At 38.6% G+C, this 27277-nt stretch overlaps 1 protein-coding gene across 6 annotated transcripts in view; it reads right to left on the bottom strand.

Annotated features, from left to right (window-relative positions):
- The window catches only part of LOC137653138 (peroxisomal targeting signal 1 receptor-like), a 472440-nt gene that overhangs the window by 263048 nt on the left and 182115 nt on the right, over nucleotides 1–27277 (bottom strand). For all 6 annotated transcript variants that reach the window (XR_011046415.1, XM_068386531.1, XM_068386528.1 and 3 more), the window contains exon 8: nucleotides 8305–8471. Coding sequence is in view for 5 of the 6 variants with exons in the window: in XM_068386531.1 (XP_068242632.1) it covers nucleotides 8305–8471 (167 nt within the window). In the remaining variant the exon portion in view is untranslated. The remainder of the gene's footprint in view (nucleotides 1–8304; nucleotides 8472–27277) is intronic.

Genomic DNA, 27277 nt, shown 5'->3' on the forward strand with positions numbered 1-27277 from the left:
GACTTAGATCATGTGTGTTTAATGCATTCGTTTGTTTATTATGATCGAAGATGGAGCGTAAACAAATGGAAGGTTTCCGTTTCAGGCGGCATCATAAAGAAAAACATTTCATAAATGGCATTCATTTCATTTATTTGAAAGTTCTAATAAAAAATAATTAGAACATTGGTAATAACAAATTCAACATATAATCTATACTTGGTAAAATTGCTGTCAATTCAAAAACACAGATGTATAAATGCGTCTGTTTCTTCGTTGTGATCAGAGTTAAACGTAAACAAAACATTGGTTGTCGTTTTCTATTCTGCTTTTTAGCGTGTTTAGGAAACGCATGATATAAAATCGCCTTTATTTTGATAATTCTGGATTTTCAATCATACAACAAGCTAGTCTATAGAGTGATGGTTTTGCTATTCACCAGTTGTATTATACAATAGATATGACAAACATTAAAATTTGTCTGTATTTTGGGTTGTGTTGTAACGGGAAATATATGGTGTTTACACCTATCCTGGTTATAATTTTAACCATTTTTCAAGTTATTAGAACTTTAAAGTATATTAAATGTTTTATTTATTTACAAAAACAATTTGATATTATAAAGAAATACAGTATAGTACAAAGAAAGTATTGGAAATGGGTAGTAAACACATTTGAATAGGCAAATTGCTGGTTGCCATGGCCACAATGGAATTATTTCTGTTAGTTGTGTGTTTCGAAATTCGCGATTTTCCATTTACACGAGGTCATTAATCGACCAAATTCTCGCATAATTCGGGACCCTACTGTACAACCTTTCATAGCTGAATTAAGTTTTCTTATAAAAAAGGAAAAGTGGGAAATAAAAACAATTGTCTAAATTGGTCTTGTCACTGAAATTGTCTGGATTTGTCCCCAACCAAAATTCCAATGCTTTTCATATAAATCCTTGGTAGGTTATCTTTTCAAAAATCAAATCAGACCACTAGAGGACAGAGAAAACCCTCTCTCTCTGATGATACAGTGTAGAATCCCCCCGTGATTAGCCATGTACATGGCCGCTTGGGTGCTTTATTTCCGAAAGCAGTTTTCTGAAAAAGGGATTTTGACAAAGGAAAAATCTATTTCTGGCCTTAATTTGAGAGTAGGGTTCTCCAAAACGTCAGACGTCTTCAAAAACACAGTCACAAAGAAGCTACTGAAACAAAAGCGTGTGGATATCACAGTGCTAGAAAAGGAATGCTGGGAGAAGCGTGGGTAGTGGTAGTGGTAGTGGTGGTGGTGGGGGGGGGGGGGGCAGTAACGGGCAGTAGTCGGATGTAGAACGACACCTCGTAGTATCAGGGGACATTGAGGAAGGAGAAGACTACTTAGTAAAGGACCTCTGGTAGTGGTTCTAACCCGCCCCAGTTTCTATACCGACACCCTATAAGGGTGAGCGAGCTGGGTATATTCCTGGCATTCCATGCAACTTTTTCTCTGGTATATCTAGCAGTATTTATACCTTAGAAATGGTGCTATAAGAGCATTTCATGGAGCGACACAGGTCCCTCGCCCAGAAATAGATTTTTCCTTTGTCAAAATCCCTTTTTTACTCAGTGCTTAGACCAGGATAGTGTCTGTGACTCAGAGTAGAGAAGGTAACTGAGTTTACGCACAATTTTAAAAGAGAAAACTTCAAGCCAATGAAATGGGAGCGCAACATGTGGGACTTCTGTTCTACACCAAAGTTCGTTGGCTATCGAGGGGGAAATGCCTCTCTAGGTTGTATGAATTCCGGGTGGAGGTGGGAATCTTCGTGCAAGAGAATGAAAGCAACCTATCACAGAACTGCCACAATGAAACATTATATATATATAATTTTTAAGGAAATTGATTGGTCTTTCCAACTGAATGAAATAATACTAGCCAAGAAAAAAAAAGTCGAGTTGATTTTTAATAATTCCGATAGAACATTACTATTTTCATTGTAAAAGTCCGATGCTTTCTTTACAACATGAAAAAATAAATTCACTGTATTTGAGTCATTATTTTCTTTTAACTTTTGGGTTCTATATAAAAAGAAAGCTAATTTATTATATTTTTCAGGGATATACATGAGTTAATGAATAATAAATTGCATGAACTCACAATATCTGCATATTATGTAGTACCCTCCCCCAATCTTGAATATGCAGAAATGCCACTATATCAACACAAGGGTAACCAACTTCAAAGGAGTTATTTAAAAAATCCCCAAAGCGGATTTTTGTCAGAAATAGATTTTTCAATTTATCATAAAATTCTGATAAAGAAACAACTTTCAAACCTTGTGGCCTGAAAAACATAAATAAAACCCCCTTAGCTCTGGGACTATATCCTTTCTGTTATCAAAACATAATTCATCAATCCTCTTCTATCACTCATACATTAGTCACTCTTACCCATGTATACTTATTTATATCCCTCTTCTTGAAAAAAAAACTATTGCTTTTCCCCAGCTCTTGTTCTACGCACATCAAGCAGTCTCTCACCACTCATTTTCACCTGGTATGCAATACTTCCAATGACACCTTCTACCTTTCCAGCACTCACTCTGGAATCTAAGTCTCCCTACATTATCATCACCCTCATCTCCCACGCCTATTTGCACAAAGTGCCGCATTTATACTTCATTTCTTCTACTCATTCCTTCTACACACCTATAGTCAATTCTTTTTAGTGAGGCAGTTTTGCACCGACTCGCAAGGGTGCTCTTTAAGCTCAGAGAAAAGTTTCCTGATTGCTGATTGGTTGGACAGGATAATTCTAACCAATCAGATAGCAAGAAACTTTTCTGAGCTAAAAGGGCACCGCCGCGAGTCATTGCAAATGCGCCCCATTAAAAAAAATAAGTATAGTTAACTCATTCTAAAATCTATTTAACTTTTCATCTCTTTTTTTTCACAACCCAGGCCATACGCACTAACAAAGGTCCAACATTTCCTACCTAACCTAAACCCACATTAACCTAGATGACACCTTCCATTCCGCTACTTTGTCTAACATTCATTCATGTAACAATCAAGCCCCACCCTCTCTCTCGGCATTATATTCTATAATAAGAGTAAATAATGATTATTCTTATTAAAGTCAAAACTTCTTGAGAATAAGAAACTAAAAAAATAGAATTTTCAATTCAACTGATTTAGTGAAACTTTAAACCAAGTAACCATTCTTCGTATAAGTGATTACCACTAAACGACTCTTAATCACAAGGAAATGAAGGAAATTGGAGATATACTTAAACAACTGTCTCTGAATAATTAGGTGAAAAAGCTGCATCAGAACCTACTTTAAAAATGTAATAAGTTAGTTTTATAAAAAGTTTTCCAGCGTGCTTAGTCCTAATACTGATCTTGTTTACAACTAGTATATTAGTGACAAGCAAATGTTGAGGCTCATGACTGAAGGGCACAGCATAGTTTGATAGCATATATTAAAGTATGTTCAGTCCTAATACTGATCTTATTTACAGTTAGCATCCTAGTGATGAACAAATGTTGAGGCTTATGAATGAAGGGCATAGCATATGCAATGGCACGTCACGAAGAATACCGATTTATATAAATTGAGAATAACTTTTTCTTAATATACTATATTTCTTATATCTAAAAATAATAATCCATTACTATATTAAAAGTCTTTTACAACTAGATTCATATGGGTAATAAAAAGATGAGTGTTAGAAATTACCCCAATAAGGTAAACCTGTGACGAGCTAGTGGCCGAGCTTGCAAGTGAACAGAAACGCACTGTCATTCCGAGAGATCACAGTCATGATGTAAAAGACCAGCTGACCTGATACATCACCAATAACAATAAAATTCAAGAGAATCTACAATATGAAACATCATCTCCCAAAATATACACTAATCTTTAAGTGCACTTACTTTAACAAGAGGAGGATTATAAGGATCCAGCCACCAAACTCAGCATTCAGCTCCACAATCTTGATGTCATATAGAGTGAATGGCTATGCGACAATGCAAGGATTACGCTGCAGAAGGATTAAAGCAATATGAATTTGAGATTCGTACTGGAGGATCTCTGCTCTGTAAGGTACAGTGAACATTCAGAACCCTTACTGGAGGAACAGTGTTCCTATAAAATTATGATCATTGGACCCAACTATGGACTTGTTCTCTTATCTAAGAGTAGTGCCATAGCCTCTGTACCATGGTCTTCCACTGTCTTGGGTTAGAGTTTTCTTGCTTGAGGATACACTCAAGCACACTTTCCTATCTTATTTCTCTTCCTCTTGTTTTTTTTTTATTAAGTTTTTATAGTTTATATATGAAATATCTATTTTAATGTTGTTACTGTTCTTAAAGTATTTTATATTGCTCATTACTTCTCTTTTAGTTTATTTCCTTATTTCCTTTCCTCAGCAAGCTATTTTCCATGTTGGAACCCTTAGGCTTATAGCATCCTGCTTTTCCAACTAGGGTTGTAATAATAATAATAATAATAATGGAAGTAATGTTAACACACAGAAGAATAGCATTTCTTGCCTACCGAGATTAAATAAGTTGAAACCCAAAAGGACAGCCACTAACTTGACTGGTAAGCAAGCATTGACGTGTCACATCATTATCAACTGCGCAAAAAAATAACTTTCCTTTCCCTCTGAAATTCCCCTTCAAAGAAAAATTATGTTCCTCAGCTGTTATGAGATATGAACAGCATTCATTCTATTTACCATGTAGAAGCTTTAATTGGGCCAGCCGGAATACCAATATATGGGGGTATAGGAAGAAAAACACTAATCTTGGAAAAATTCGCTGAGCTTCCTATGGTAATGGAGAATGCGTATAAGAAATATTTTGTCAAAATTCCTCTTACTTTCAGAGTTACAGGGTAATTAGCAAAAGTAACTCAATAAATCATAAACGTTGTTCCTACAAGAAAATGCAGTATTTCTTCTGTTATCGTGAATTTTAATAATTATTACAATTTAATTTAAAAGAAATTGTGAACAATGTCATCTGTATAACTTTCATGAGTCGCAGAAGATGTTTTCGCCCTTTAGTCCTACTACAAACCTCAGAAAGAGTACATGTCTGAGTTCGACCTCTGACATTCACTCATTTGTTCAGTAGAAGGTAATATCTGTAGTGCAGAGAGAGAGAGAGATAGAAGCATGCTGGAGAACATCAAATAATGTCTCCACCCTGCAGACAGAGCTTGTTGCAATACAACAAGCACTAAAATACTCTATTGAAAATGAGGAAGGACCAGTAGTCTTTCATACTGATTCACGATCCTCAATGCAAGCCCTAAAAAAGGACAAAAACAAAGAAAACAAGTCCCTGATAGCTGATATTAAATCCCTCCTATATCAGCACAATGAAAGAAACAGACTAGTAACACTAAACTGGATCCCCAGTCACATTGGGATACCAGGGAATGAAAAGGCTGATGAGCTAGCCAAAAGCACCAGACACATTCATAATGTACAGGTGCACATACAGCCTGCACTGCAACAAATCAAAATCAAAATAAAGACACAGCTCAAGGACAACCTAATCAAGGAACTACACATGAGGATAGAAAATGGCTCTCCCTCCGCCACATGGTACAAATGGGCCACGGAGCTAGAACCTCCACCCATAGACAGATATACCCCAAGGAAACAGGCTGTATGTATACACAGGCTCAGGTTGGGATACAAGGCAAATTGGGAAATCAGAGACGACATCCAGAGACCGTGTGATCACTGTGATGTCACACCACAACACGCCCTCTTGCACTATTTACTAGAATGCAGAGGAACAGCGCAGCTGCGGGGTGATCTACTAGTAGACACCAACTCACCACAGGCCGGGAAAGTGGCTGCCACACTGGCAAAGACAATTGTCGAAAGCTTAGGCACACACACACAGTTGCTTTCAAGACTACCTCCACCAAGGTAGAGACCTCAAATTCTCATCGCACCATCTCATCCCCTCATTGTAAGGCCCAATTCACATCATCCTCTGTACCTTCTAAACTAATTTACCACTAAAATCTCTCCGCAGGGACCTTAGGGAGTAAAGGGTTGGATAACCCCACCTGCATCCTTTTTTTCTACCATCCAAAGGCCTTACACCCCAAACTTTCAAACTACCACTATCCGTGAAATGATGGCCCTCTACCACAACCACCATCATCCTTACCCTGTCCAAACTTTCTCTACCACTAAAAACCTTTCAAATTTCCATTAATGTGATAACCCACCTTACATTTCTACAGGTTACCTACGGGCCGACCAAGGGAAAGGCCCGTGCCAACAAGAAGAGTTGGCTATAATACTCCACGAACGAACGAACGAGAGAGATAGTGTGTTGTGGATAAAGGAGCGGCCGCCTTCCCTCACAGGAGCCAAAAGAAGCAAGATATTGAGCAAAAGAATCTTTTATGATTATGATAAATAACTTTGTTTTCCTTTATTAATACCCAAAAAGAACATAAAATTCATAAAATTTATTAATGTCTTTGTAAAACTACAAAGAAAAACTTTGAACACCCATATCTCAAAACTATACTTATTGACCTTCAAATTCAATAGCCTACCTTAGTTTTAAAGATATAGCATTGAAATTTGGTATATGACTTAGAAATATATCATAAAACAAAGAAATGAAGCCCCTTTTTCCAATTTTTGTTTCATTTTTTTTTCAATCTTTTTCCTTGATTTTTTGGGTTTATTTTTTCATTATAATGAAAAAATTCATATCTGGCAAAAAAATTACTTTTAGAAAAAAAAAACTTCATATTATTGGAGGTCTAAATCAGGTCTATATAGGGTAGTAATCCTAGATCTTAGTTTTAATTATCAAGGGATGAGATAGAATTTGAAAAACACTAATTTTCAGGATAAATTGCCCTGGCATCGCAAAACTGAAGGTCAGAGGCAAAAATCCTATGCAGTTTGGAATTGTCCTAAGTCACCTTATTAAGTGGTATGAATGTCAAAGTCCTATCGTTAAAAATTGGCATTAGCCGAGCGGCCCCTTAATGCTTGGAAGTGTATATAATACCTTGAAACAATTATTATTAAGAACCGTAAGGATATGTTACTCATCACAATGGCTATTTGAATTCTAGTTCTTTCCCTAAGCAGAAATGCTAACCAAAGGAGAAATATCTAATAAAATTGATTAAAAACTGGAATGGGAGATCAACAACTTGAAGAGTCATTTTGATGAGGAAAACTTTAAAATAGTCAACTCTTAGTGAACTAATTACCATTAACCATTAGATTATCTCATTGGGTTACTGGGGGCATGTAATTTTTGAAAGGAAAGAAAATGGGATTTTTTTTTTATAAATTTGGGGGGGTAAATGACTATATAACGAACTTATATGAATATCAAGGGAAGTTCATAGAAATATTGCCCAGTGTTTCCGGTTAAGAGGCTGCTTTTAAGGGATTTACTAGCATATATCTTTTTATGATGGTATAAAAAGTTCAATTGAATATACAGTAGTCAAACCAATGGTTAAAGAGGTTCTACAGTACAGTACATTACTAACAAATCCAAAGAGAAGACATCCCAATAATCTACGAAAGGGATCCTTTAATATGGGGAAGGTGCATCTAGAACCGAATGACTAACAACACAATGAATGTTATAATGGATGTTACAATTATTCACCAGATGTCATATTGGTGGGTAAGGACAACAATAACAATAATTATGACAATACCACTAGGATGATGCATTCCTACTAAAGTAAGCTAGTACTTATTTTCAAAACAAAATGGCAGCTGATCTGGAATATTTTAGTTAAAGAATCTTGAGCTTTATCAGTTTCAGAACTAATAGATAAGAGGAGAGGAAAAAAATGAGTCCTATAAGCACAGATAAAAGCTTTACAGTAGTTTCATCTGGAGGGAGAGTTATAGGACTTATCCAAGAACTTACTACTGTATTAGCTTCACATCGATTATATGGCAATGAAAATATACAATACTGAGAGACAACAAGAGAGATTTAAAAAAGCTTGAAGATGAATTATTTAAATATAAACCTTAATAAAGCCAAAACTTCTATCCTGCAAAATAAAGTTTCCCGGGACAAATATAATGAAATCAACCTAGTAAGTTGAACCTTTTCAATCATTAAAGCAAATTAATTACTTTTAAATATCAAGGCCTTAAAACAGGGGGAGTCTAAATATGGAAGTAATAGGAACTCGAGTAGAAACAATAGTGACAATTCTACTACAAACACTAAGGCTTCATTTGGAAAAATGTTTTTTATGTAATATTAAATTTTGCCTCACACCAATAAAGAACATAACAATCCAAATAGAACTTACTTTAAATGGTTCAAGTGATGAAGAATTAAACTCAGACAGCCAAGGATGCTCATGCAATTTGTCCTCCTTTGACATTTCTTCCCATTCTTGTTGTAAAACCTGCCAGAATTTATCTCTTTCTTGTTCATTCATTGTTTCACTGTCGATATTGAGGTGGTTGGCATCACCTGCAAAGATATAAAAAGAGTAAAAATTAATTTCCATACACACCCATAACTTACGTGCCATTTTGTTTATCATTAAACACTTCCCAAAATTTTCCAACATAAAAGAAAAATTATGTTAATGTCTAAAAAGAGAGTTAAACTGTGTTGTGAGGTTCATGTGAATTCAAACTGTCATCCACGCTCTGGTGCCATAAGTTTTTTAACAACTATTAGGTGAGGGAAGAAAATAGGCAATTAAACATAGGTAACAGGTTCATATATTTTATAAAAAAATACGTTTAACTCAATAAAAAAAATAACCTGTAGATCACAACCTTAGCTTACAGTATACAATACTGTACAATATTGGGAACTGGTACATAAGATAAGAGATGCAAAACATTTACACATCTCTATAGCCCCCACATATCAAGCTGAAAGCTCTACAAAGGTAAAATGACAGGATTTTGCCTTGCATAACTCTGTAAGCGTACTGTATGTCCTGCTATTTTTAGTGTATCAACTCACATATATGTATGATACTCAAATATATAACAGAGACTATGACAAGGATGTTATTATGCAAGATGAGAGAGGAACAGCCTACCTAGAATCCTTCCCAAAAAGAGGGACCACTTGTCCAGAAAATATAGCAGGGTCAAATAAAGCATGGCATATGACATTTCCAAATTACTGCTAATAAAAAAAAAAAAAAAAAATTATCCAAAAGCTCTGATCTCAAGACCATTGAGTCAATTTAAAGAATTTCCACATCAATCAGATTTTTACAAGGTCAAATAGTTAACCTCTTAAGCTATTTGAAAATTGGTTCTATGGAGGAACAAGAATTATCATTTTGAAAGACATGACTTTTTAGAATGTGATTTTTGCTTAAACTGGTTGGTCTGAGCTTACGAAAACGAATGCCCTGTTTTAAGGTTTTGTATACAGTATAATACTGTAAACACACTATTAGCAGTTCTTTCCCAATAAACATGAATATTCACCCTACCGCAAATAAGAAAAAAAATATGATAAAAAATTATGTAAAAATACTAACGTTTAAGAAGTTTAGTAGATAAATCTGTATTACACTATGCCTTAAAGATTGCATTCATTGAAAATGAAGTGCTCCCTATCACATAAACTATAGTTAGTGTACATTAACTGTAAAGAGTTCCTATCTAGACATATTCTTGTTAAGACAATCTTAAACTAACTAAATAACTAACACACTCAAACTCACAATCTCCCTCACAGTAAAAAGCCTTTGTTACATGTACATAAATTAAAACTCTCATTTTACAATAAATTCTAATCATCCATTCAATTAATTTCCTTTCTTTTCATCATTTTTATCCAATTACTTTCACCTTATTTCCTTTTAATAATGTGTGATTCCTTCCTACATTATAAATTAAAACAAGCATTTTAGTTTAAATACATAGTACTACGGAAAAGAGACTAGTCAAGCGTGTTTGAATTATAAATGGAAGTAAAATTCTCCGTGTAATATAACGACGGACACCTCGCCCTAAAGTAGATACAGTACTGTATCAAATGATTGTTTCATAAAGAGAAATTTAAATTTAAAAAAAAAAAATCTCTTTAAACATACCTTTATACCTTTACAATTTGTTATAAATTTATAGCAGCCAGAATGAAAAAAAGAAATGGTTGACAGCTGTGAGTAATTTACGACCTAGGGGAACAGTGAGGGAAAAATTAATTTCCTGTTTAATCTGGCGCATCAGAGTAACATATCATGATATCGGTTAATTTTAATTGAATAAAATTTCCCATGATAACGTAATAGTAATTCTAAGAACCTTAAGTTAAAAAAGTGCAAATTTTTTCGTTAACAAAGAAGGAAGTAACCAATTAATGTATACTCAATATTAATACTAATTTCCTCATTTATCTTCATTGAAATAATTCTCCCAATTAAATAACAATAATCCAATTTCAAAATCTTTACAGAGAGAGAGAGAGAGAGAGAGAGAGAGAGAGAGAGAGAGAGAGAGAGAGAGAGAGAGAGAGAGAGAGAGAGAGAGAGAGAGAGAATCTTTTCTTTGAATTGTAATGCAAATCAATATTTTTCGTCAGAACCATATATTACATATTTTGTATACCAAATATCACTTACCTTAATTTACATATGAAGTTCTTTTGATAATCTTTATTATTAGAATTAATATGTAAAGGGTTTATCATTGGAGTTATTTACATATGTTAGCTATAAAGTTGTCGTGTATATTCCTCAGCAAAAGATGCCTTGTTGTGCTATACCCTCTGCCTGTTACCCCTGTGCCTGTGACCTTTATCCATGTCTTTCTTGCCCCTGTACCTGTCTGTATTAAAAGAATCTCTAATGCTTCCCTTGTGTTGTGGTTCCTGTTAGAGCAACCCGTATGGTTTCCCCTTTGTTGATGGTCGCTCAGAATTCTTTGCTGAGATACTTTTGCAAGGCTTAATGTGGCATTCGCTATAGTCAATTGTAGACCTACCTACTGAATTATCCTTCTTGGAATTAGTCTTAATTTTACAAATTTGATCAAGAAACCTAAGTCCTCAAGAACCTGCAAAAACTGATTTGCATAATTGTAGCATAATTCTCTTGTCACTGCCAAAATCAGCCAATCATCCAAATAAGCTAAAGACTGAACTCATTTCAACTGCACTAGTAATTGGAGGGCATGCAGTACGGTTGACATTTTGAATCGCACCCGACGTGTCTGATGAGCCGAGACAGGTCAAGGATCACTATTCTCCCTGAGGAGTCTTTCTTCAGTACACTGAGAAATCTGCCCTGTAATTTTAAAAATCTGCACCTTTTTTAATCTTTTCTTCAGCATCTTGCTTACAAATGAGTCAAATTCCAGGGTCCTGGTCTGATGAAACTTGTTGCATGGAAAGGGTTTAGTTATCCACGACCAATAAAGACACAAAGACTATACTCTACACCCACTGAGAAAATGTCCAATGTTCCCAAAAACAATGGAGATGATCCCCAACCTGAAGCTTCTTATTGACAAGATCCTCAGGTCCTCTGTTTCCCTTGGATGATTTCCAATGGCCTCACTTCTTCTAAAATGTTATTTTTATTAATAAAATAAATTTTTGAATATACTTACCCGATAATCATGTAGCTGTCAACTCCGTTGCCCGACAGAATTCTATGGAGGGATACGCCAGCTATCACAATACTAGAAGGGGGTGTATTTACCAGCGCCACCTGTGGCCAGGTACTCAAGTACTTCTTGTTGACACCTCCTCAATTATTCCTCGGTCCACTGGTTCTCTATGGGGAGGAAGGGAGGGTCGATTAAATCATGATTATCGGGTAAGTATATTCAAAAATTTATTTTATTAATAAAAATAACATTTTTCAATATTAAACTTACCCGATAATCATGTAGCTGATTCACACCCAGGGGGGTGGGTGAAAAACCAGTGTACAAGACTAAAGGATAGCTAAGTATCCCGTATTTCATATAATCAGTTATCCACAATAACAATGAAATAATAAGTACCTGGTAAGGAAGTCGACTTGAACCGTTACTCTGCCTTTAATAAGATCGTCTTCCTTACTGAGCGCAGCGTTCCTCTTGGGAGGCTGAATCAACTCAAAGGTGCTAAAGTATACAGGGCTGCAACCCATACTAAAGGACCTCATCACAACCTTTAACCTTGGCGCTTCTCAAGAAAGAATTGACCACCCGCCAAATCAACAAGGATGTGGAAGGCTTCTTAGCCGACCGTACAACCCATAAAAAGTATTCAAGAGAAAGGTTAAAAAGTTATGGGATTATGGGAATGTAGTGGCTGAGCCCTCGCCTACTACTGCATTCGTTGCTACGAATGGACCCAGGGTGTAGCAGTACTCGTAAAGAGACTGGACATCTTTGAGATAGAATGATGCGAACACTGACTTGCTTCTCCAATAGGTTGCATCCATAACACTCTGCAGAGAACGGTTCTGTTTGAAGGCCACTGAAGTAGCCACAGCTCTCACTTCATGTGTCCTTACCTTCAGCAAAGCAAGGTCTTCTTCCTTCAGATGAGAATTTGCTTCTCTAATCAGAAGCCTGATGTAGTAAGAAACTGCGTTCTTAGACATTGGTAGAGAAGGCTTCTTGATAGCACACCATAAGGCTTCTGATTGTCCTCGTAATGGTTTTGACCTTCTTAGATAGTACTTAGGAGCTCTAACTGGGCAAAGTACTCTCTCCAGTTCGTTCCCCACCATGTTGGACAGGCTTGGGATCTCGAACGACTTAGGCCAAGGACGGGAAGGAAGCTCGTTTTTAGCCAAAAAACCGAGCTGCAAGGAACATGTAGCCGTTTCAGATGTGAAACCTATGTTCCTGCTGAAGGCGTGGATCTCACTTACTCTTTTACCTGTTGCTAAGCACACGAGGAAAAGAGTTTTTAATGTGAGGTCCTTAAAAGAGGCTGATTGGAGCGGTTCAAATCCTGATGACATTAGGAACCTTAGGACCACGTCTAGATTCCAGCCTGGAGTGGACAACCGACGTTCCTTTGAGGTCTCAAAAGACCTAAGGAGGTCCTGTAGATCTTTGTTGGAGGAAAGATCCAAGCCTCTGTGGCGGAAAACCGCTGCCAACATACTTCTGTAACCCTTGATCGTAGGAGCTGATAGGGATCTTACGTTCCTTAGATGTAACAGGAAGTCAGCAATCTGGGTTACAGTGGTACTGGTTGAGGAAACTGCATTGGCCTTGCACCAGCTTCGGAAGACTTCCCATTAAGACTGATAGACTCTGAGAGTGGATGTCGTCCTTGCTCTGGCAATCGCTCTGGCTGCCTCCTTCGAAAAGCCTCTAGCTCTTGAGAGTCTTTCGATAGTCTGAAGGCAGTCAGACGAAGAGCGTGGAGGTTTGGGTGTACCTTCTTTACGTGAGGTTGACGCAGAAGGTCCACTCTTAGAGGAAGAGTCCTGGGAACGTCGACCAGCCATTGCAGTACCTCGGTGAACCATTCTCTCGCGGGCCAGAGGGGAGCAACCAACGTCAGCCGTGTCCCTTTGTGAGAGGCGAACTTCTGAAGTACCCTGTTGACAATCTTGAACGGCGGGAATGCATACAGGTCGAGATGGGACCAATCCAGCAGAAAGGCATCCACGCGAACTGCTGCTGGGTCTGGAATCGGAGAACAATACAAGAGGAGCCTCTTGGTCATCGAGGAAGCGAATAGATCTATGGTTGGCTGACCCCACAGGGCCCAAAGTCTGCTGCAAACATTCTTGTGAAGGGTCCACTCTGTGGGGAAGACCTGACCCTTCCGGCTGAGGCGATCTGCCATGACATTCATAACGCCCTGAATGAGCCTCGTTACCAGCGTGAGCTTTCGATCTTTTGACCAAATGAGGAGGTCCCTTGCGATCTCGAACAACTTCCTCGAATGAGTCCCTCCCTGCTTGGAGATGTAAGCCAAGGCTGTGGTGTAGTCGGAGTTCACCTCCACCACCTTGTTAAGCTGGAGGGACTTGAAGTTTATCAAGGCCAGATGAACTGCCAACAACTCCTTGCAATAGATGTGAAGTGTCCTTTGCTCCTGATTCCATGTTCCCGAGCATTCCTGTCCGTCCAGTGTCGCACCCCAGCCCGTGTCCGATGCGTCCGAGAAGAGACGGTGGTCGGGGGTCTGAACAGCCAATGGTAGACCTTCCTTGAGAAGAATGCTGTTCTTCCACCACGTTAGAGTAGACCTCATCTCTTCGGAAACAGGAACTGAGCCCGTCTCTAGCGTCATGTCCTTTATCCAGTGAGCAGCTAGATGATACTGAAGGGGGCGGAGGTGGAGTCTCCCTAACTCGATGAACAGGGCCAGCGATGAAAGTGTCCCTGTTAGACTCATCCACTGCCTGACTAAGCATCGGTTCCTTCTCAGCATGCTCTGGATGCATTCTAGGGCTTGGAAGATCCTTGGGGCCGACGGACAAGTCCGAAAAGCTCGACTCTGAAGATCCATACCCAAGGAGACAATGGTCTGGGATGGAACGAGCTGAGACTCCTCAAAATTGACCAGGAGGCCCAGTTCCTTGGTCAGATCCATAGTCCATTTGAAAATCTCCAGACAGCGACGACTTGTGGGAGCTCTTAAAAGCCAGTCGTCTGACGGAGCCGGACACAAGATCATGATACTGCTGCACAGTCTGTAAACTGTCAATCATGGGCAAGCGAGGAAGTACAGTGACAACCCGAATCTGTCTAGACTGTCTGGGTCGTACAGACAACTCCTTAATGGGTTGCTGAGGTTGCCGCACTGCGTCACAACAAGTCACTTCTGTTGGTTGTTGAACGTCTTCCCCGTGACACATTGACTCCGTAAACAAAAAATCCTCTAACAAGGACTAAGCTTGGACTGCATGTCATGCAACACAGCTCAAGGTCTATGGGAGCAGGTGTGGTAACAGACGGGATTAGCGGCTGAAGTGGAACCATTACCTTCCCTGTAAGCATGTTATGCTTAAATAAAAGTCCATAAGAGGTTATGCAGCTAAAGGCTCCCTCCAAATGACAGAGTCCTCAAGGGAATATCAGAAGGAGGGAGAAAAGAACTTTCTCATCTACAGGGACCTTATCCTAGAAAAGCTAAGTTCTCTGAGTGAGGGTTCACTGGTGCAAAAGCAGCAGACTAGAAGGCAACGTTATGAAACTGCTTGACAGTCTAGTGAGTTGGCAACAACCCAAGATGTGTTGAGAAGCATGCGGTAAGGTATGCAGAGCATGATGTATGCAGAGTATGCTGTATGCAGAGCATGCTGTATGTAGAGCATGTTGTATGCAGAGCATGCTGAATGCAGAGCATGCTGTATGCAGAGCATGTTGTATGCAGAGCATGCTGAATGCAGAGCATGCTGTATGCTGAGCATGTAGTAAGCAGAGCCTGCTGTAAGCAGAGCCTGCTGTAAGGAAAGCAGAGCGTGTGCATGGCGTTTAACATTTCTCAGAAATTCCATGACCAGTGCTAGAGTGCTTTATGCATGCTTGCATGGGGTTTAAACCATGGTATGAAAATGGAGGTAAGGTATGCTGAACAGCAGAGTCAGAACGAGCTGGAACAACAATAGTTGTGGTTTCCTCTTCAAGACTCCGTTGAGGGAACACCTGAGGCTCAGTCTGCAAAGGCTGAATAAAAGACAAGCAGAAGGAAGGCGCATGGGTGGAGGAGGCTGACTCCTAGCATGAGTGGTTGAACCCAAGGGTTGCGCTTGCTGAGCGGTTGGCGGAAGCGGAGTAGCAAGTTCCAGTTCCTGTGGTGTGAGCGGAGCGCGATGAGGAAGAGGCTGCGCAGAACAAGGTAAATGTCTCGCAAGCTGAGGCTCCTGAGGCGCAAGGCTAAGGTGTTGTGGTGCTTGCCTTGTGGAGGGTTGAGCTCGCTGCAGCGAGAGCTGAGGAGACTGACTCATGGACGGGAGAGGTTGTTGTACCTCAACCGAGTGTTGCATCACTGGTGGAGCAGCAAGTGGAGGCGGAGGAAGAGAGGTATAATCCTCCTGATCCCAATGTAAAGGTTGCCTTAAGGAAGGCGGAGGCTGAACACCACAGGGAACAGCAAACTCAGCACGTGGCTCAACATCGTACGCCTGGCAGGTGGAACTGCGATCAGGCGGAGCGAGCGTAGGCGGAGGGAGTGTAGGCGGAGGCGGAGGAGTAACACTCTCAGCCCGACACTCACGCATTAAGTCCGAAAGCTGTGCTTGCATGGACTGTAGTAGAGTCCACAACATCGTACGCCTGGCAGGTGGTACTGCGATCAGGCGGAGCGAGTGTAGGTGGAGGGAGTGTAGGCGGAGGCGGAGGAGCAACACTCTCAGCCCGACACTCACGCATCAAGTCCGAAAGCTGTGCTTGCATGGACTGTAGTAGAGTCCACAACATCGTACGCCTGGCAGATGGTACTGCGATCAGGCGGAGCGAGTGTAGGTGGAGGGAGTGTAGGCGGAGGCGGAGGAGCAACACTCTCAGCCCGACACTCACGCATCAAGTCCGAAAGCTGTGCTTGCATGGACTGTAGTAGAGTTCACAACATCGTACGCCTGGCAGGTGGTACTGCGATCAGGCGGAGCGATCATAGGCGGGGGGGAGTGTAGGCGGAGGCGGAGGCGCAACACTCTCAGCCCGACACTCACGCATCAAGACCGAAAGTTGTGACTGTATGGACTGCAGTAGAGTCAACTTGGGGTCGGCAGACACTAAGTTCTGCTGAGGTAAAGCCTTAACAGCAGAGATCTGTTGTGGCAGAACCTTACTCCTCTTAGGCGGAGTGTAATCAACTGATGACTGAGGAGAGTCAGAGCTAACCCAATGACTGCATTCGGGTTGTGAACTTTAACTTCGTACGTCTGGCATAGGTCTGGACTTAACGTTTAAGAGGTCTTGAGACCTGAGACCAGCGTTACTCTGCCTTTATTTTCTCCCCTAATCTCTTCTGCAGACGAGCAAAATAAGGGCTCAATCGTCTGCGGGTGGGAGTGACGGTCTCGGTAAGACACGCCCACAACCACCGAGGATACTTCTGTGCACCGATCAAGGCCTGCTGAACCCTTATGCCCTTCGACATTGCTTCTCCCCTGGGCTTGGGAGCTTGCAAGAGGTCCCGGACTGGGAGGACGACTGGCGCGCACAAAAGTACCCTCACGCACTAATCACTTATCACTTTGATTTCTGTTTGCACTTATTTCACTGAACTCGAAACTTTAAGTGGTTTGTACCTGAAATACGCAATTCTATCCTTTCTCAAAGTTAGTAATTGCGAAAACAGAATTACAATGTAACAGGAAAATCTAATGAAAGATAATTCAGTGGCTGGAAAGAGACTAAACACTAGATCACTCTAGAAACGTTTAGTTTCTTCCCCTAAAGAGACTAGGGAGAAGAGCAAAAACGATAACGACGTTACTCGTACGCCTGGCAGGCTTGAATGAAACGTTTATCCTCTTTCTCCCTCCATCTCTATCTCTCTCTCTCTCTTGACTTAGAACCTGAGAGAAGAGCCCAATCATATATATCGTTAAAACATATTATTGTTAAAGGAAAAAACTGAAAAGTTCCTTTATTAGGATCAAAACCATTAAGTTAAGAAAGAATGAACAAAACGCTAGACACGGTTACTCTTACTGCAACGTGAAACCGTGAACATTCTTTCTCTATCGTAACGATAGAGTGCAAGTTGAACGTTCTGAACGTCAACAACTGCAGAGACAAAACAAAACGTTAGTTCAACTTTGAAAACAGTACGAGACTGTCAAAGAAATTCTTTCAAACTCTGTGGCGGAAATAGCATAATATGTTAACAGGTAAAACCGAAATGACGGGCTCAAAGTTTATTAACTTCGGTAAAAGACCGCCTACTATTAGGAAGGTCGAATATAAACAAATATAAAAATTAATTTTAATGAGTTTATAATAAAAGGAAGTTAATCGAAGAGGCCTATAAGAGGCGGAGAGATATAAAATAAATCTATAACTTTTGTTAAGCAAAATTAAGAAAGAGAGTCTATACTCTCTTAGACACCAACACTTCCGTCTAAGGGAAGGGTCGGAAAGGTGAACGAGAGTTCATACTCTCTCGTCACCATAATTAATCAAATTAATTCCAAAAGCTAACTAAGCTAATATAGAAGTTTCCAGTAAAGCGACAGCCGAAATCAAAGAGAAATACTTCACCAAAGTCGTGAAAATACTCCAAGAACATAAGCGTATCCCAGAACGTCTTGCCGGAAGCACGACAGAGGAATAATTGAGGAGGTGTCAACAAGAAGTACTTGAGTACCTGGCCACAGGTGGCGCTGGTAAATACACCCCCTTCTAGTATTGTGATAGCTGGCGTATCCCTCCATAGAATTCTGTCGGGCAACGGAGTTGACAGCTACATGATTATCGGGTAAGTTTAATATTGAAAAACCAAAGTTTGACAAGCCCTAGGATGGGGGGGGTGGACTATCCCACCCAAGGTGAGGCCTATTTCATCTTGAAACTCCTGTGTAGGCCGAGGCTTGGGATGGGATACAATAGCTGGTCACTTTTGAGCCTGCTGCTGGATCTTATAGGCTGTGGAAGGTACATAGGTATATATATATATATATATATATATATATATATATATATATATATATATATATATATATATATATATATATATATATATATGTATATATATACATACATATGTATATACACATATGTATATATATACATACATATGTATATACACATATGTATACATATATATACATTATAATTATACATATATAAACATATATATACATATACATACATATATATATATATATATATATATATATATATATATATATATATATATATATATATATATATATATATATATATATATATATATATATACATATATATATATACACACACACACACACATATATATATATATATATATATATATATATATATATATATATATATATATATATATATATATATATATATATATATATATATATATATATATATATATATATATATATATATATATATATATATATATATATATATATATATATATATATATATATATATACAGTATGCGTGGAATGTATTGACGCCTTAACCCAAGGGTCACACCTTTTTTCAAAAAGTCTTGGATCCCCAGTATACGAAAAAATTTTCAGGATACGAAAAGCTTACGAGATCCCAACTCGTCGCCGAGAGTAATTTTAAAAAGCGCGCGTCGCCAGACTTTGAACTTGGGTAAACTCACTTACAGCCTCCCGCTCACTCATTGGTTATCTCCTTACTCAGATGCTAGCTGCCGCCATAAGATCCTGCTTTCCTATTGGTCGGCAACTATCCCACATTGCTTACGCACGGGCGTTCATCTCTCTCTCTCTCTCTTTTCGTTCCGACTGTGGTATCGTTAATATTGACTTCGTGTGCTTTCGCTTGTTTGACGTAGTGTTGAATACATTCGTACGCCACGTGTTATCGTTGTTAAACATTCTTTACTGTGTACTGTACTGTATTAGTGTTTACTACATAGTATAAAAAGTATGTAGTGTATTATTGAGCTTAATACTGTAGCCATGGGTCCCAAGAATGTTGCTGAAGGAAAGAAGACAACAATGTTCTTGATGGAGACGAAACTCGAAATCGTGAAAAAGTACGAGTCTAGCATGCGTTTAAGTGTGATCGCCAAGGAGTATGGCCGGAATCCGTCTACGATAGGCACCATCCTGAAGCAGAAGGCGGCCATCAAAGTAGCGACACCTTCTTAGGGCGTCACTATTTTCTGCAACAAGAGAACCCACGTGCATGACGAGATGGAGAGGCTGCTTCTTGTGTGGATCAAAGACAAAGAGATCTCAGGAGACACCATTACTGTGACTACAATTTGCCAGAAGACCTCCACCATTTTCGGTGATCTCGTGCGTTCGCAGGCCGAAGAAGGGGCAGGAGAAGGAACATCCCAGCAGGAACCCCTAGAGTTCAAGGCTTCTCGGGGGTGGTTCGAGAAATTCAAGAGAAGGATTGGTATTCATTCAGTGGTACGGCATGGGGAGGCAGCCAGCTCGGACACGAAGACCGCCGAAGCCTTTGTTAAAACGTTTGAAGAGTTGACTCTGCAGGAAGGCTACAGTTCGCAGCAAGTTTTCAATTGTGACGAAATTGGGCTTTTCTGGAAGAAAATGCCTCGTCGGACGTTCATCACGGAGGAGAAGAGGCTACCCGGACATAAGCCTATGAAGGACAGGCTTACCCTTGCTTTTTGCGCAAACGCCAGTGGGGACTGCAAGATAAAGCCCCTGCTGGTGTACCATTCTGAAAATCCCCGAGCCTTCAAAGCCCACAAAGTCATCAAGGAGAACCTTCCCGTGATGTGGAGGGCGAATGCTAAAGCCTGGGTAACGAGGCAACTTTTTATTGATTGGGTGAATGTCTGCTTCGGTCCGACTGTTCTAAAATATTTGGAAGAAAAGCGCCTACCTATGAAATGTCTGCTGGTGTTGGACAATGCTCCAGCTCACCCTCCTGGCCTCGAGGAATATCTTCTGGCCGAGTATTCCTTCATAAAGGTCCTGTATCTACCGCCTAACACCACCCCTCTCCTCCAGCCCATGGACCAGCAAGTTATTTCTAATTTCAAAAAATTGTACACGAAGCATCTCTTCCAGAGATGTTTCCAAGAGACAGAAAGTACAAACCTCACTCTGCGTGAATTCTGGAAAGATCATTCTAATATTGTGATATGCCTCAAACTCATCGATCTCCCTTGGCAGGAAGTTTCGAGGCGTACCCTGAACTCATCTTGGAGGAAGCTGTGGCCTGATGTTGTCTCTGCACGAGACTTCGAGGGGTTCGGGAAGCCTGGAGGCGAAGCCGAGATCGTTGACGATCCTGAACCCATTCAGCAGTCTGAGGTGGCTGACATCGTACATCTTGGTACGTCCATGGAGCTGGAAGTTAGCGCCGAGGATATAGATGAACTTATCGAGGAGCACCACGAGGAGTTGACGACGGATGACCTGAAGGAGTTGGAGACGATGCAAATGAGTGTTGTTCAAGAGCAGTTCCCTAGCGGTGATGAGGAGGATGTTACACTTTTGAAAACGTCAGACATTAAGGAAATTCTTGCCTGTTTCCATAAAATGGCAGACTACGTCGAAAAGGAACATCCAGAAAAAGTTTATACCAACTGTGCGCTTCAACACTGCAATGACGTTTGCCTAACGCATTTTAGAAATGTGTTGAAAAGTAGGCAGAAACAAGCTTTCATGGATAGTTTCTTATTAGAGAGGCCAGCAGAATTAGTAGGCCAAGACGAAGGTGAAAGTGAAGAAAAGAAACAGAAAAGAAGAAGTGATGAAGAATTAGAAGGTGAAAGTAAAGAAAAGAAACAGAAAAAAGAAAGTGATGAAGAAGTAGAAATTTAGAAAATGTGAAAAACGTAGTTATAAAAAAGCCAAAAAAAAAATTCAATTTTAAGTCTTATGTTACCGTTAGGTGTTAAAAGTAATTTTTTCTTTCATTTTATAGTTTTCCATACGTAATGTTAAGTGTTAATTATTTCTGCCATTTTTTTATTTCGTGAAGTTTAAGTGTTAATGTGTTAAGTGTGTAAATTATTGTACGTAGTCTGTCACTTGTTACGTTTTCTGCCTTATGCCATCCTCCTCTGCTGCGACTTCGCTATCGGGCATCGTCTCAATCAAAAGGTAAGTTTCAACTTTTTTGTTAATTAACTGTACCTTTTTTTTCAGGGTATCAACCCTTAATTTAGGTGTACAGGTAACAATACACCTTCACTGATCCAAATGCTTTACATACAGTACCGTAACTTTTATAAAGTAGTAAAAAAAACGGACCATTTTCTTAGGGCTTCGAGGGGATAACTAGGCTATACTGTAACTACATTATTGAATAATCTCATGGTGGTTTCTGGAATGGATTAGGCTGTTTTTAACGGTTGGGTTAATTATTGAATGATAGAAATGGCTGCATTGCATGTTTATTACTACAGTTTAGCATGTTTATGAAAAAAAAGGTGTCTTTTCGTAAGGCTTGGAACGGATTAGGCTATTTACATGTAAAACGCGACTCAGGATACGAAAAAATCAGCATACGAAACTGTATCCTGAACGGATTACTTTCGTATGCTGAGGCATCACTGTATATATATAATAAAATAAAAGAACTCAGGTCCAGAAGATATTCCTCCAAGAGAGATCATAGAACTGTGAGAGATAACCCCACACTTTAATGTTCTGAAAGACAGCCAATGAAAGAAAGGCCCCACAAGGAAGGAAACTAGGCAATGCTCCTCCAGTCTACAAAAAGGGACCAAAAGAAGAACCTGACAACTACAGACCTGTGTGTCTAACTTCAGTGCCTTGCAAAAATTTTTAATCAATTATAGTAGATTCAATAGTAGAATATATAGAGAAAAACAATCTTCTCATAGACAGCCAACTTGGTTTTAGACAAAAGAGATCCCAACAGTAAGGCAATTTGGATATATACGAAGGATGGAACGTTTGAATTTATTTGATCCACAAACTCAACGACTAAGGGGACAGTTAATAGAGGCATTCAAAATTCTTAAAGAAATAATTAATGTAGATTACAACAATCTATTCATGCCTAGCACAAATCAGTCCAGAGGTAACGGATACATACTGGAATTGAAAAGATAAAACACCACTCAATGTGGCCATTTCTTTACCTACAAAATAACAAATACTTGGAAAAGACTTCAAGCGAATGTAGTTAACGGTAACACAGTAAACGAGTTCAAGAATAAGTTAGACAATATCATATGAACTCTATAAATGCTTAAACTAAATCACTCTACCAAAGAGCAAATGGAGTCTCCGCAGATGGATTAAAAAGTCTTTGAGACATCCAAAATCCTTGTAAAAACTCAAACACACACACTTCACTCACATACACACACTCACTCTCTCTCTCTCTCATGTTATTATGAAGTGAGCATGTACAGTATATTTAAAAGTGACAAATCTCATATATAGCTTGTGTAGCGGAGCCGGTACTTCGTAGTGATGGGGGTTTAGGGTTGCGACTCACGACCTCTATCGGAATTTTGGAAATTCAGAGTACAGTGAACCCTCGTTTATCGCGGTAGATAGGTTCCAGTCGCGGCCGCAATAGGTGAAAATCCGCGAAGTAGTGACACCATATTTACCTATTTATTCAACATGTATATTCAGACTTTTAAAACCTTCCCTTGTACGTAGTACTGTTAACAAACTACCCTTTAATGTACAGAACACTTAATGCATGTACTACAGTACCCTAAACTAAAACAGGCACAAATATTAAAGGTGATTTTATATCATGCATTTCCTAAACATGCTAAAAAGCACGATAAAAAATGGCAACCAATGTTTTGTTTACATTTATCTCTGATCATAATGTAGAAACAAACTGGAGGTAGAGCTTTGCTTATTACCCAGACATATTTCCCATACTTTTCCCTTAGAACTACATCACATCTTCCTACTTTAGATATATATATATATATATATATATATATATATATATATATATATATATATATATATATATATATATATATATATATATATATATATATATATATATATATATATATATATATATATATATATATATATATATATATATATATATATATATATATGTGTGTGTGTGTATATATATATATATTTATATGTATACACATATACATATCTACATATATACATAAATACATGCATACATATATATATATATATTACTGTATATATATGGGTTATGGAAAAAATCCGCGAAGTGGTGAATCCGCGATGGTCGAACAGCGAAGTAGCGAGGGTTCACTGTACTGTATTGCATTTTTTGCTATGAAATGTTTATATTTCATATTTCAAATAGATTCTTTAATGATAACAATTTGTTTCGAGGGGGAAACGTCCCTTTCTTATATTGACGTAAGCTCACCCATCTCCTACTCAACCCTTTTCTGACCATTGTGCATATTTTACTTTTAGTTCAAGAACTTCATGGTGATATAGCTATGGTAGTCTCCCATAAACTTCGAGAGCGCAGCTGAAAGAGAATGTAATTTCATTCTTGTTTAGATGGTGTCATGAATAAATATTTGTTGGGGTTCTCTAAACTTTATTCACCGTATTTCTTTGTCTGCTTGTTTATATATCTATAATTCTCATGTTATGGTTATGCTGAACAATACAAAAAGTGTCAGAGACAATAACTAAATATGCCTAATGCATAAAATTTGCCCAGACAATATGCAGACAAGAATATGTTATGCTAGCACTGTCTTACCCATGTGTAGGCATTTGGTACATGTAGCAAATACATTTCTTAATTTGAGAAAGGGGCTCACCACTGCTTAGTAAACAACCTTGAAATGAGATGATTATGACCTTATGATTCCCAGTGTTCAGGGAAATTACTACTAATAGCCAATACTTATGCATAATAAAGTACAGTATATTCAACAGACATCTAAAAAAATTAAAGTCCATATTTCCTTATTTGCTTGTTTAAATATTTACAATTTCAATGTTACTGTTATGCTGAAAGATGCATAAAGTTCATGAGAAAATAACTAAATATGAATACAGCAAAAAATTTTACCAGAAAGTACACTAAGAAGAATATATTATGTTGGTAAAGACCTATTCATGTCAGTACATGTAGCATATATATTTCTGGATTTGAGAGAAGGGGTTCATCACTTCTTAGTAAATAACCCTGAAATATGATTATGATGTCCTTATAATTCCCAGTGTTTTGGGAAATACCCCTAAAAGCCCAGACTTATGCATACTAAAGTATATTCAACAAATCTCTAAAAATAAAACTTTGAAGCTTGTTTTCCCAAAACTTTAAATTTTCTATTAGATTTCCTACTACTTTTTCAATATTGCCTGTTTTTTATCATTCAAAAATGAAAAAATTGGGAATTTTATAGGGTGCAATCTGTTCATTCACTTTTTGAAAATACAGAAAACTTCCATATGAAAAATGGTCACCATTGAAAGTGATTCCTACACTTTGATAAAATAATACACAAAAAAAGAAAGAGGAATGTCACTTTCCCATGTATAACTTTTCGTATAAAAATTCTCTTTACAAAGGTTTTTAGAGGAAAGAAATTCAAGAACAAAAAAAAAGAGAAGAAGGATTTTGAAGTACAGTAACCCCAAAATAAAATTGTTTTAATGTTGCCAGGTGAAGCCCCTTCATCAGCATCTCTCCCTTATTGACTCAGGAGCAACTTTTACCATATTTAGGCTAAAATGAAAGATTTTTGGCCTGGCACTGTCTTTTCAACTACAGAAGCATCAAGCGAGCTGTGGTAAAACAAAAAACCCATGCGTCTATACTGCTTCTACTAAAATATGACAAGAGCAGATTTCTACAGCATCAGAACAACCTCCTTTGGGATTAGTTGAGGGACATGCCCTAAAAGATGTGGTTTTGAATCTCTTTCCTGAGTCCACAGATACAGAAAGGTTCTTAAATTCGATATCATCAAATAGCAAATTCATATATCTAAGCCAAAAATCATTTGACTAAGGCAAAAGGGCGCATCCATCACAAGATGACCAAGGATTACCTGCTAAATCTCCCTTCACTGCATCAATAGCAGAAACACCCCTCTGCCTCTGCCTCTCCCCTCCCACCACTGAGCCTTCATCAATTGGAATAGAAAGAAAAGTCCACTCTGGAGCCTTCCTTGGAAGCTGGGAATCGATGGACCAGCCAAAGATGAAACCCTAAAATTGTAAAGGAGAGACTGCATTGGTGCCCTCTTTAGAAGCTGGTAACCTGAAAGTCCAGCCACAGCAGAGTCTGCAGGAATGGAAAGAAGAGTTCAAACTGGAGCCTCCCTTGGAAACAGGTAATCCAAAGGTCCAGACACAACCAAATCCACAGACTGAAGCCAAAGAGAAACAGAAGACAAGTCAATAGCGCATGGACAGGCTGCACCTTGAGTTGGCTGACCATAAAGGGAACTGATAAATACCTACTATTCTGGCTATATACCTCATCCATAAAGAGACGCAATCGTACCATATCCAGGCAAACCAGAAACCTGCTTAGTAGATCCCTGACTTGGATCCAACCTAGGCAGCAAAGTGGTCATTGAGATGTCTCCAGAGTGATACTTCTTCAAGAAAGAACCTCAAATGCTCCTCTGAGGAACACTGCAGTAAGGCTTTTTCCTCAGAGGAGTCTAGGTCATCCTCAAATCCAGTCTACAACATGGATAGGGCCCTAGTACACCGACTCCATTTTCGAAACCCACAACTGCTGAAAGTGGTATATCAAGGCTAATGAGAACTGACCATATTGTGGGTTAGTTGAGTTAACACATCCAACTTGGATGTATCTTGGTTTAACGTTATTCACTTGTAATACAAATATTTCAAATAAAAAAAACTTATAAAACTTACTATGGAAAAGGTTAGTATATCTCCCATCACCTTCCTAAAATCTCCACCAAACTAAAAGGAAGTTAGGCTTGCAACACAAGAATGCCACATATCAAAGACATTCACTTCAGTAAGACAGGCTATGTTCCATTCTAGCCCTACTATCATATTGACCACATGGTTTACAAAGACAAAGATAATGGGAAGAAAATACTATCAGTGAGCCAACTAAGTCTTAAAATTAGAAGATATTCAATTAACAATATATGATTTGATCATACCTTTATTCTCTCCCTCCAATAACTGAATCAGATGAATATAGATGGAGAACTACCAGTAAGAAGGGATGGCTAACCGGTCACACCTTTCGCCTCATGGTAATTAATGTATATCCAACTGGAGTAGGGTGAGAACAACCCCCCTCTAAAATATTTAGTATACCACTTCATCCATGTATGTGAGAATACTGTCTAATTGATAGGGTATTACTTTATAAATCAACTACATGGTTATTTTTGTTATAAAACCTCTGTAATACAGCTGAATAACTAGATGAACCCCACCCTTAGTATAACCTAGCCAAGGTTAAAACTAACAGGCTACAATTAAAGAACACACAGTTCAGGATTCAACTAACTTAAGCCAGTTAATTAATGCAAACTTAATAATACAGTATTCACCTTACAACCTACTAGACAACCTTCAATGAGGTTATACTAACCTTACTGTAGTTATAGATCTCACAAATAAAATCTTCCTTCATACCTCATAAATAGTTGTAACAATCAGAACTCGTATAATAAATGAAATTAAGTTATAAAATGGCACTGATAATTAACCCTTCTACCCACAATGGATGTACTGGTACATTTCACAAAACTCA

The sequence above is a fragment of the Palaemon carinicauda genome, chromosome 1, assembly GCF_036898095.1.
Source record: "Palaemon carinicauda isolate YSFRI2023 chromosome 1, ASM3689809v2, whole genome shotgun sequence".
In the NCBI taxonomy this organism is placed as follows: domain Eukaryota; kingdom Metazoa; phylum Arthropoda; class Malacostraca; order Decapoda; family Palaemonidae; genus Palaemon; species Palaemon carinicauda.